Source organism: Caretta caretta, chromosome 7 (genome assembly GCF_965140235.1).
Source record: "Caretta caretta isolate rCarCar2 chromosome 7, rCarCar1.hap1, whole genome shotgun sequence".
Taxonomy (NCBI): Eukaryota; Metazoa; Chordata; order Testudines; family Cheloniidae; genus Caretta; species Caretta caretta.
The window spans coordinates 78,330,223-78,343,311 of record NC_134212.1 but is presented as its reverse complement, the minus strand read 5'-3'; the positions used below and the strand labels follow the sequence as shown (position 1 = coordinate 78,343,311).

Here is a 13,089-nt window from a genome sequence, read left to right as displayed (position 1 = left end):
AGCTCAACCAGGTTGGCTATATTGGAGTTCGTGGCCTCAGTATTCGCCTTCAGAGCGGTCCTGTTTGCCTCGAGGACTCCCCCATCTCGTCCCCACAAACTTTGTCCAGCAGAGATTCAGAAATGGGGTTAGATGACTCACTGATTTGCCTGGTTCTGACAATACCGGTGGATATGGAGAGACTAAGTTTGTTGTCTCCAGATGCTGCCGTGTCATCGACAACTTCCTCCCCACCAGACGACTGCTGACAGTTTCAAGAGCTGGTACAGAGGATAGCCAGTGCTCTTGAGATCCCACGAGGAGAGCTGTAGAACAGTCAACATCAGTTACTAGACATTCTGCATGCATTGGTACCAGCAAGGGTGGCTCAACCAATCAATGAGGCCATTCTTCAACCGGCGCAAACTGTGTGGCATATTCTGGTCCCGTGCACACCACCAAGGCAGCTGAGAAAAGATACTACATCCCCACTAATGTGTCAGAATTTCTATTTTCACATCCGCCTCCAAAATCCTTGGTGATACAAGCTGTGTGGGAGCAGACCAAAGAACACCCACGCTCCATTCCGGCAGACAGGGAAGGTAAGACCTTATGGGTTGAAAGGTCTTCTCCTCAGATGGACTACAGCTATGGCTGCAAGGGGTCTACTCTCCTATACACCAATCCATGGACACTATACTCACCATCCCACTGGAAGTCATCTCCTTACCACTGGCCTCTAATGAAGAATGATGACTTCATTCCCTTGATGTGTGTAGAGCCCTGGCCTTTTGCATCCAAAGGACAAAGCCATTCCAGAAGTCTCCAAGGCTATTTGTCACCATAGCAGAGAGAATTTAAGGGCAAGTCATTTCCACCCAGAGAATTTCTAAATGGGTCTCTGGGTGTATTATGCACTGCTATCAATTGTTGGGATGCTCCCCACCAGGTGGATACAGGCCCATTCAACGGGAGCACAAATATCAACCTCCATGACATGCCCCTTGCAGGTATATGTAAGGTAGCCACGTGGAGTTTGGTACACATCTTTTCCTTCCACTACGCTTTAGTACGTGATTCCACGACAGTCGCCTCATTCGGCACAGTGAGCCTCCATTTTACAGTTCCATCATCTTCCTCGCATCCTTCTCCTATCTAGACACTGCTTGTGGAATACCAGTGGAATCCTCAGTGGAATACCATAGAGACCATCATGCGAAGAACGAGGAGAGGTTACTTGCCTGTATGTGGAGGTTATTTGAGGTGTGTGGTCCCTGTCTGTATTCCAATCCCACCCTCCTTCCCCTCTGCTGCAAATCTAATAAATCTGCAGTGGAGAAGGAACTGGAGATGCTGGCAGTCTGTCCCAACCTTTATTGCTTTGGGTGAAACCACAAGGCAATACAGGGGCACATGTGCGGACCGCTGAACAATACTACTTTAAAAGCCCGGGTGCATGGCACTTGCACGTTACCCTCAGTGGAATACAGATAGGGACCACATATCTCAAAGAACCTCCAGTTACAGGTAAGTAACCTCCCCTTTTTGATTCCACGTTTTTCCACATTCACATAATCTGTAAGTGCTGTTCCCATAATAAATAGTCATTTTAAAAATAATCTTTAAATTTTTGTAGTTTGCCCAGTAACATTTCCCAACACTTTTAAGTTTGCTTGTGATTTAAACAAAGTACGTCAATGGTGGTAATTAGGAATTTTTAAAAAAACTCTTCAATGGCTGTTGTTTCTGTGGATGAAAAGGTAAGACAGAATAGTGGTACTCTTTAGTGTCATATTGTAGGTCAGAGTGAAGCCAGAGTCATGGTTCATAAATCTGTTCTACTGTTTTTTAAACATTAAAGGGAAACATTAAAAAACCCTCCAGTTTTCTTTGTTTCAAACTAGCAAGACTGTTTATTGGCTTTAGTTTAAAAACAGGCCTGTTCCAAGAAATCTTACCCAGTAGGACAAAACAAAATCTTGGAAAGCTCATTCCAGCATGCTCCAACTCAGTACAATGTATATGATTTGGTCCATGTATCAATAAGCAATAGTCTTAAAAGTATCTGAATTTTAAAGAGTAGTACTGGGCACCAGTGAGGCCTTACCTAGTCTCTAGTCACCCACATTTTTCATATGAATTGGCTAGCCTCTTAAAGTATTGTTAGAAGTCTGAAGAGGCATCATCGATCGCAAATACAAAAATCTGGTTGGTAACCATTTTAATAACATTAGTTCTAGCCTTTCTTCTGTTCCAGGTCCTGAACTTTTGTTCTCAGAAATGAGACACAAGTTTATTTAAATTATTACTTGAGTATCTGAAACCTCTAACACTAACCATTTGTTTTAAACACCAACACTTGTTTTAAAAAGAATATTAGTGGCTAAGACAGTGAGCGGATTTAGGCATGTTCATTTAGCTGCTTCAACTTTATTGTTGTCAGTGGTTTTGAGTAGGCCTGGGCTGGAGTAATAGGTTAATTTAGAAAGAAGTATGTTGCAGAAGGTCTGGTGATTAGCTCAGCTAGATGCATTTGCCATGTATCCAAGTTAAGCAGAGACATCCCTTCACTGGCTTTGTTTTGTTTTTAGGTGTAGCAAATAAATTAGTTGCTAGCCATATTTACCTGCATATGGTTTACAGCTTTCAAAGAGAGAAGCAACAGCAAACCATCTAAAAATAGCCCTCTTCTCTCCTGAGCTCTCTGTCTTGACTCCTGGTGACTAAGAGCCTCCTGAGATAGATTCTCCTATCTTTCTTTTGAGAGGAGAGATGCCCTTCAATGTGTTAATGGAAGGGGGAGGGGGCAGGAGAGGAGTAAATGGAACATTAATGTTAAAAATGTAAATATTCAAATAATGAAATGAGAAAGTTACTTAATAAGAAACACTGACATCATATATATATACTATTGATTACTGTTTCCACTATTTAACTTTTTTCTTATGCTATAAATGAGATGTGACCAAATAAGTGTTAGTATAGCTCAGTCAGTACTAGCAAAACTGAATTTGAAGTGTTGCATGCTATTAACAGTAACATTTGGAGACTGACAAATCACAGCCACTCATCCCAAAAAAACAGTTTTAATTTCAGTTGCGCACACTATCTCTCAAATATTCTTAGTAAAAAGCTTCTTTACATAATGGTAATTTATCAAATTTTGCTTCCCATCTTTCCTTGAGAGATGCCACTTCCAACCTATATCATCTAGTAGTGACTCTTGCATCTTTAACAGGGTTAATTGAAAATACCTATTGACAGCTTTTCTAGGTGATTACCTGTGACATTCTGGGGAACAACTGTGTTATAGCAGCTGGTTGTGGATAACTTTTAGAGAATCTTTGCTTGATATTTATTTATTTAGAGTTTGATATTTTAGCATTTTGTGCTTGTTTGTTTCTGTTTAGGTGGTTTGAAAGGATTTTAAAATAATCCAGATGAAATCCAGTAGCTAACTCAAAATTAAACCACAACCCTCTCCTACCCAAAAGGGAAAACTTTCCTCATCAGAAACTCCTGTACACCTGAACCTCCTCAAAAGCCTACATAAGGTGGTTTCTGGATGCAAGGCATATTTATTATAGACTTCTAATTTCTATATTTAGTCAATATGTTCTCAGACTTGTAACTCCTTTAAGATGCCTAATGACTGCATGTTTTAATAGCAAGCTTGGATTTGTTAATTTCAATTTTGGCTGCTTCAGTATCTCTTTCATTCTAGCCATTTTTGGGTTTTCACCCTGCTGTGATTGGAAATCAATTTTCTCCTCAATGTGGCCTCTACTGAATTCAAGAGCAAATAAGGCCTCTCTTTGGAGAAGTCATTCAGGTTTCCATGTTCACCAAGGGCTTTGTGGACATATTTCTTGTTCTTATATATGGACTAACATACAGTTCCTGCCCACTTGGTATCAGCTTGGGAGGAGGCATAGCTACAGTGTTCTATTTTTGATTTGGAGGATCCTCCCGTTTTTTAATCCTGTCATTCTGCTCCTGAAAGGATAATCTTACTTGCTTGTGGAATTTTTGCATTAACTGTTTGTTTGTTTTTTAAAGTCTGGTATGTCTTCATCTTCTCTCATTTTGGGTTGGATTGAAGGAATCCCCCTGTGGGTTCATCTTCAGAATAAACATCTGGCATGTTAGACTTCCTTGAATTAGTTTTGACTTCCTAATACTTTACCCAGACTCAGATCAGCGTACTAATATGTGAGTTTCTAATATAGGTTTTAATCTTCAGAAACAGGTGGGTGGCATCTGAAATGAACAAATGTTCATGGATAGGAAGGATGGTCATGTGGTTAAGGAACAGGACAAAGAGTCAGAGCATCTGGGCACTAACCTCTGTGCCTCTATTCCCTTATCAGTATATAGGTATGTTTCTCTACCTCACAAATGTTGTGAATAATGCTTGATAAAGTACTTTGAGGTTGTTAGATGGAAGGTTGCTATAGAACTGCAAAATACTATTCCATAAGTGACATTTGACCAAGAATGGTTAGATGTGACCACTAAGAAACTGCAGTATAAGACAGTCAGCTAATTCTCTTAGATGTGTAGACAAAACACTGTCAGCAATGCTAATTAGCCCATTATCAGTACTTATTTTTTAAATTAAAACTTTTTGGAAATGATATTGAAGTTGGCTGAAAGGAATGCCTGTTACATTTTAGAAAACATTACTGTAAAACATATTTTAAAAATGAAGTAGTTGTTTTCTTTGGCAAAGTTGCTGCTATAATTAGTCATGCTTGAAGTAACTTGAAAATCAGTACAAAAATTTATGAGATGAAACTAAACTGTGTACAGTTTAAATAGCACAGTCACAGATTGATTTATACATTATATTTGGTACCTAGTTATGGAGAATCTTTTGCTTGGAGACAGTTTATCACGGTGCATACACAAATGCTGACACTTTTGTGTTAAGGCATGTAAGGATTTCCCCTATCCCCCACCCCTTAATAGATTATACAACAATAATACTTGACACACACAATGCCAGTATCACATTTAATTCTCTCAACACTGCCATGAGGTAGTTGAGTATTCAAATGGAGGCACTACCTCCTTGCCACCTATGTTTCATTTTTTGGCTTCCTCTCCTACAGATAGGGATAGGGCAGGGCAGCTCATGCTTCCTCTTTGGAGCCTGTTTCCACAATGCCAATAGGAAAATCATTATTAAAAGCATATTCATATACTTCAGTAAGAGTAGAAGGTGATGGGAGAGCAAAACTTTAAGTATCTCTTAATCTAATTTTGCTTTTTGTCCTTTTCCCCTATTACCCAATAGTCTTTCTTTATACTGAAGATATTTTAAGGGTATTATGCTAAAGCTATTAGTGTGAATAGTGAGTGGTATTGAGCAGTTTTCTTGTGAACTTCACTTAGTTTAAACTCATTAGCCAAGGGGAATAAGTATTACATTGCTGGGCTATAAATCTGTTAATCTGTCTGAAGTGTATTTGAAAAAAGATTAAACATGAACAAAGTTTGTACTAGGTCATTTCAAGAGCAGCATTCCACATGCACTATGCTGAATTCTAATTATGATTTTTTTCCACACTAGATAAAAGCCAGAACAAAAACTCAAATGTTCTGAGATTTGTAAGTGCAATTTGTCAAATGATCCATCTACGCTATAAAACTTACTGTCAATGTTCTGCGTTACCACATAGCCTGGTCTTTCTGTATAGAAAGATCAAACTGTTATACCAATATTACAAAACCATATTACAGCCCTGCTAGAACATGTGGTTTGGTCCCTACTATAAAGGCAAACTGAAGCGTAGAACGCAGAGCTCTATACAGCTTTTTTTAAAAAAGAGAGATGCCTTTAGAATAACATAAGAAAACTGACCAGGCTAAGCACTAAATATGTTATGAAACATAATGGCATAAGGGTCACAGAAGTGAACAAAATAGTTTTTCAAACAAGATGTTTGTTCCAAGGAATAAATGTGAAATAAAAATAAAAGAGAATACCCAAGTTAGTTTTAGTGTAAATATAACGAGGAGTCCTTGTCGCACCTTAGAGACTAACAAATTTATTTGAGCATAAGCTTTAATGGGTCACTTCATCAGATGTATGGAGTGAAAATACAGGAGCAGGTATAAATACATGAAAGGATGGGGGTTGCTTTTAGTGCATGTAGTGTAAATGGAGATCAGAACATGGCAGTCACAAAACCCCTGCCTCTCCCACAAAATAATCCTTTAATGGCAACTGGTGCTACAATTAAAATCCTTCAATCAGTGATTCAGAGTGGCTATTCCCAAGCAATGTGAATACATGATAAACTGGAATATTTTCAAAAAGGTACACAAACTATTTTGTGGGGACAATACCACAAAGAGTTAAAACAGGCATATGCAGACTCTTGGTGATTAGCTCAACTTTGTGGTCATTAACAGGTGCTGCCTGGCAGTTAACATATTTAGATACTGTGGAATGGTTATCTCTAGGACTGTCTAGACTCCTTTTAATAACTGCCTGAGAAAAGTCATGTAGAAATACTGAAACCTTGCCTTGTTTTTCACAATCAGTGGTGCAAAATACAGTTTGCTGGCACATACTACTTTGGGGTTGGAGAGTGCTGAGGACAATTTCAGGACCCACAACCTTACCGTTACAGGAAATGGTAAGTACATAGAGTCCTGATTTAAGGAAGTAAAAAAAAAAAATTAAAAAAAGCTAGTAAACTATAAGGCTTATAAGACTTTATTTTTAAACAGTTGAAAACATTTTATTTAAACATCTATGTATAACTGATTAAATTGAAAAAAGACTTGTAAAACTTCTCTTTTAAAGTTCAGATCCAAATTTAATCACATGTATGGGTAATGTTTTTATCCACATTAATATCTTCTGATCACTTATAAGGGATACTTATAATACTTGTCGGGATTTTGTGGTCTGAATACCATACTCTTTATTCTGTAGCTGTGGAAATGCTTTTAGTGTCATAAATGGTAGGTAGGAACATGTATTGCTGTGAATAAAGCAGTTGTGGAAAGGTTGCAAGAGAGAAATGGTCTTTATATACAGGCAGACTGTTGCAAGAGTGTTTCCCCTAAATAGATATAAGTAATTCCCATGTTAGGGGTATGAGGAAGCCTGGGTATATGTGAAAATGTCTGGCTATTGGATGAAATGCTTATTGAAAAACCAGTGATGTGCTTCAGAAGTATATTCAAACTCAAAAGAGAAGTAATTCCTATTGGGGATGGTTAATCAGTATCCAGAGAAGGGAGATGAACTACACTAGAGATGGGCATCCCCTACTTCTCCACCTTGGCCTTCAGTGTGTGTACATATATGCTACTCATATCTATTTCATTCCAATATTTTAACATTCAATTCTTTAAAAAATTAACTTGTTATAATTCTGGTTCCTATTTCCTATCCTTCATTTCACTTTTTATCTTGTTATATTTTCTTTTTGCTTATTTTCATGTGTTGTTTTGAGCTCCTCTAAACCTGATTATTCGTTTCTTTTTAAACCCACTCTATGCTTTGTTTTCTTCGTTCTTTTCCCCTTCAATCTCACTAGCTTTAGTTTGATTTCCCTTCTCGTCCCAGGTCTCCAGAGCCTTGTCAATATCTCTATATCTCTCCACCCCAAAATCCACTTAACTGATTGTCCAGTCACTCGGCCCCAAGTTCATTTGCTCCATCCACAATACTACCTCACTGCAATGACTCCTGCATCATCTCCCCCCAGTATGCAGTCTTGCAGTGTCTGGGAATAGAGTATCCAGGAGCTGTGAAGATATTATATCTCCCTCTCTCCTCACAAAGGTCTCCCCAGAGCCCCTGAGAGTTTTCGCTGCCATTCTCATTCCAATCTTGAGGGGAATAGCTGTATAGAAATTCTTTCCTTTCCTCACAAGAAAGGAACGGTGTCATAGGAAAGAGAGTTGTTTCTTCCTCCTGTGTTGGCAGAAGGAGAGGAAGTAAACAGCAGAGGCTCAAACTCTATTAGGTCTTTTAGGCCCTAATTCAACACAGCATTTAAGCACATGCGTAAGTGCTTTATTGTATTGGTGGTCCTAACTAAAAGTTCTTTTCAGCAGGAGTTCTTGCCCCTAGGTAGATCCCAGCATTGAGACAGCACATGTAACTACTAGCCGCCTCAGATCTAGAGTGCTAACCTGGGGCTGCTGAAAACATGGCAGCAGGTAATATAATAAGCAGAAAGAAAATAGTTCCATTCTATCATCTACTCAAAGTGCATAAAACCCTAGACATTATTTTGTTTTAGCTCATAGTATCTTTATCTGATACAAGTTTACAGTTTTCCCTCAAAGACAACTTCATTCTTTCAGCTTTTTTATTGAAAAGAGGTAAGATGATATCTTGTATTTCCAGGCTTATTATATTTAATAATTCATAATTTTCTCTAGATATATATCATAGCCTCTGAGAGTCTTTCCACACTTGCACCCTACTGTTGCATCCCAGCAAAGATCAATATTTTTGACTCTTTTTTCCTTAGATTCCATTTTATGTTGGCCATAACTTAGTATCACAACCTAGCTTGGTCCTAGCTTGACATAATAGGGATTTCTTTGATTTATAATAAGCATTTCTGAAATGTTGCTGAATGGTTAGTCAATGGAACACTAGAATACCTGGGTCTAAACTAAATCAGAAAGGACCGATTATGTTGCAGAGATGAGGGGAATACTACTATACCTGAAAAAATTCCTTAGAATATCAGATTAAATTTCTGATTATAGAAGACTATACAGTGACATGGCTGGGGCTGGGGCAAGGAAAGCGGAGCAGGCTGGGGCTGCGTCGCTCCGCTTCCCGCCGCTGGTGAGTGTGGGGAGTGTCCTTTCCCCAACCTCCCTGCATTCACTGGCGGTGAGAAGCGGAGCAGCCCAGCCCCAGCCCGCTCCACTCTGCCAGCTCCCAGCCACGGTGCTCCGTTTCCTGCCACAGGTGAGTACAGGGGGCATCCTTTCCTCAACCTCCCCGCACTCACCGGTGGCGGGAAGCGGAGCGCCGCTGCTGGGAGGTGGCGGAGTGGAGCGGGCTGGGGCCGCGTCGCTCCACTTCCCGCCGCTGCCGGTCAGTGCCTGTCAGGCGGTGGGGATAGGGGGCAGGGCAGTCAGGGGACAGGGAGCAGGGGGGTTGGGTAGGGGGTAGGGTCCTGGGGGTGATTAGGGACAGGGGGGTCTTTGGAGGGGGTGTTCAGGGAACAAGGAACTGGGGGGGCCAAAGCAAGTTCGATATAACGCAGTCTCACGTATAACACGGTGAGATTTTTTGTCTCCCGAGGACCGCGTTATATCGGGGTAGAGGTGTACTTACTAATTCTAATGGAGTTGGATTGCTTGCTTCCTTGATCTGTGTCTGGCAAGCACACAGAACAGACAGACGAAAAACCTTCCCCCCCACCCCACCCGCCCAGATTTGAAAGTATCTTGTCCCCTTATTGGTCCTTTTGGTCAGGTGCCAGCCAGGTTACCTGAGCTTCTTAACCCTTTAAAGGTAAAAGGATTTTGTGCCTCTGGCCAGGAGGGATTTTATAGTACTGTATACGGGAAGGTTGTTACCCTTCCCCTTATATTTATGACAGCCCCTAAAGAATAATGGCCACAATTTAATGAAGCTCAACATTCTTCTAAGAGGGCTGTACCAATAGCTAGCCCTATTATACTATATTTTAGGAATTTGCGTTTTTAAAAAAGGTTAGTTAAAAGTGAGGAAATGAAGTAGTCTACATGATGAATCTAAGAGTTTTAAACATACTATAATAGTCATAGATGGCATGTGTATTACTTAAAAAATGAATCAGAAAGGTAAGAAAAACTATTATAATTAAATTGTAATGTTCAAAAGATTAATCAAGTCATATGCATCTTCTTCAAAAAATGGAAATCCAACCCAAGTGAAGCCTATAGAAAGGAGCTTGCACATGTCAGATAAAAGGTGAGGTGAATATTAAAAAGATTAAGAGAATTTAAAGATGAAATAGCCAAAAGATACACCCTGAAGAAATTTTCAGTATATCAGAAGGAGGGAGTCTGTGTCTGGCTGCATGTGGCTACCAAATAGTGAGAACAGGGAGATGATTTTTATATCACACTTCATCCCAGAGGCTATTGGGGAGATACTTCTCTTGAATAGTACAGGTCAGCCATCAAGGTGTTAGGAAGAGGTGCTGGAACAAATCATTAAATAGCAAGAAGTCACCAGGACCAGACAGCATTCATCCAAGAGTTCTGATAGTAATTAAGGACAAAGTGGCTAAATTGCTAGAAAAAATATGCAATCTCTTGTTAAAATCAGCTGCTATATTGAATGAGTGGAGGCTAGCAAACGTATTTATCTTCAAAGAAGGTGCTAATGGTGATTCTGAAAATTAGAGCAGTGAGCCTAACTTAAATATTGGCTATAGGTATCTTTAATTATCCTTTCAAACAATTTAAAGTACTTACGAACATAAGAACAAACCAGCATGACTACTGTCAAGAATGGTGTCATAGCAAAGAGAGATAAAAACTTAAGAAATAGGACAAACTCCTATTTTCAATCTTTGCTTATATGAAAAGATTTACTTCTTTAATATGTTCTTAAATTAAAATGTATGCAGATCCTTAATCTGTGAGTTTATGGGCAATGGTCATAACTTTATAACTTTTCTTTTAGAGGAATCATTCAGGCTTCCCTTATATGGAAACATGTGTTGTCGTTTAGTTGCTCAGCCATCCTGCATGGCCAAGGATGTGATGTCAGGATTTCTTAATCAGCAGGTAAAAAGAGCTTACTTGATTTATATCCTCTAATATCCAAAGTTCCCTCTAAATTTTCTGCGAACTCCACTGAGCAGTACATATTTGTAGTTGGACAAGTTTACACTTTTGCTTACAGTGAACTAATGAATCACTGTGTTGCTACAGCTATATATGTGCCATGTTTTCAGCTGCCCTTTCTTTTGGCTGATTCCAAATGCAGCTACCTCCCTCCACCCCCCGGGTCCTGCTCCCCTGACTGACAGCATACCCAGCCTGTTTATTTGGCTGACACTGGCCCAACTCACTGGTGCAATTAGTAGCTCCAACAAGATCAGGATCGCCCCTCTTGGAAATCAGGCCTCTCCCCGTAGTCAGCCTCATGAGATGCCAAAAATTCCTAAAGTGCCTGTGGGGGACACCGGGGGATGCAGAACCCGCTGGGGCAGGGGTGGGAAGGGTGAGCTCACAGGTGGAAATGGCGAGTCCTTCCTGTTCAGCCTCATGAAGTGAGAGGGCTCCTGGAGGCAGCATCAATTCCACCACCAGGGCTGAAAGGGTGCACCCCCTTATTTCCGGGAGTTTCTTGGTGGGGGAAGGAGGGAGTGGAACGCCTTGGGATATTTGTGAGGGGGAATTTGGGGGAGATCGGGGAGAGTCAATTTGGTAAGTCGGCGGGGAGGGTGTTCCTTGGAGTTGGGGAAGGTGAGGGGATACCCAGAGGAGATGTGACCGGAGGGGTCAGAGGTAAAATTCCTGGGGTCCTCGTCCTTCCTGGAGTAGTATGATGGGAGTAGGTTACAGGAGGCAGGGTTCCCAGGGAGAATAACAGGGGATACACCCTCCCATGCTCCCAGAGGAGCAGGGGGCTCTGGGGCCTGGAGGGAGGTGACCAATTCTAGGGGTTTGTGGGGAGGGGAGGTAGGAGGAACTCATCACCCACCTGCAGGGAGGAGGAAGGAGCTAGTGACATGCTGCCTCTCACGCATGCATCCTCCAAAACTGCAGCCACTGCAAGCGTGAGCAAAATCTTACATGAGCCTCTTACCTTGCCACAGCCCAGCAGTCACCTGGTCTGTAGCTGGTCCATCTGCCATCACATTTGCAGTGAGCAGCATGGCTAGGTGCCTATCACCTGACCTGAAGCTGAGTGGCTCAGTTTGTATACATGTATTGCATATTCAGGATAGTTGTGCTGCCATGCCTGCGTGCAATTTACAGGGAATGTTGCTCATATTAACAATTGACTTTCAGTGGTATTAAAAAGTGAACAGTTTCCTCTGGTAGTATCTTGAGGACTAGTATCTTTTACTCTAAATATGTGGGAAGCTGTTATCTTGTGGTGGCTGCTGATAAACACTGACCTTTTAATGGCAACCACTGTGTGGCTAAGAGTAAGATAATCAAATGTTTCCTCAGTGGGATTATCAGTAAAACAGCCTAGATTGCTGCATAAAGACCAATTAATTGGAAATGTCTAGCTGGTATGAAAATTGGAATGTATAGCTGCATGTCTAATTTTTAAAGTCAGAATTTTTTAAATGAGAGAATGTTACTTTGCTCTCTTCCTGTAACTAGCTAAGTTAGTGTAGCCATTAAAGTAGATTCCATTGGAAATTACTCTTTTTTCCTTATCGGCCAGCCAACACATTCCATGTTCCAAGAGCACCATGAGACACTATTAGTGGCAAAAACTGTAAAACACTGAGGGATGTTCAGCTAAACAAACTTCTGGCTTGGCTGAATGTTACTAATAATTAAGTCCTTGAGTCAAATAGTAAAATATTCTGCAGGAACCATTCCTTTATGACAATGTGTTGTGCACAGCTCTGATCTTACAGTCTGATGTCTGAATAGTTCACAAGATGGACTCAATTAGATGTAACACATGGAAATTCAATAGAACGTTGAGTAATCCATAAATTAGGTGGTTAAGGTAATGTGTGACTAGTAACTTATTGAATATTTCTCCCTTTTAGCAAATGGTAAGAAGCCTGACTAACTGGAGGAGGCTGTACTGTGTACTGAGAGGTGGTAAACTCTTTTGTTATTATACATCTGAAGAAATTGAAGCTAAAGTGGAGCCAGCTTTGACAGTTACCATCAACAAGGTAAATTTAACAGTTTTTCACATAGTCTAATTTGGGTCCCAAGCTCCAAACTGGCAAGCTGTAAAGTACTCTGCAAGAACCATGTGTGAGGGATATGCCTTGTTTCACTATTAAGGGCACTACAAAATTAAGTCAACCTAAGTTATGTCAATGAACAGCATCGCAGTAATTAAATAATTTTTGCATGTCCACACTACGCTCCTTGTGTTGGCAGCGTGCATCCTCACTAACAGTGTTTGCGTCGATG

General features: G+C 40.5%; 1 protein-coding gene across 4 annotated transcripts in view; it reads left to right on the top strand.

The window, feature by feature from the left end:
- Nucleotides 1-13,089, top strand: part of RTKN2 (rhotekin 2) — a 354,426-nt gene that overhangs the window by 316,501 nt on the left and 24,836 nt on the right. For all 4 annotated transcript variants that reach the window (XM_048859307.2, XM_048859306.2, XM_048859308.2 and 1 more), the window contains 3 exons: nucleotides 6,532-6,626; nucleotides 10,649-10,752; nucleotides 12,711-12,842. In XM_048859307.2, coding sequence (XP_048715264.2) covers nucleotides 6,532-6,626; nucleotides 10,649-10,752; nucleotides 12,711-12,842 — 331 coding nt within the window. The remainder of the gene's footprint in view (nucleotides 1-6,531; nucleotides 6,627-10,648; nucleotides 10,753-12,710; nucleotides 12,843-13,089) is intronic.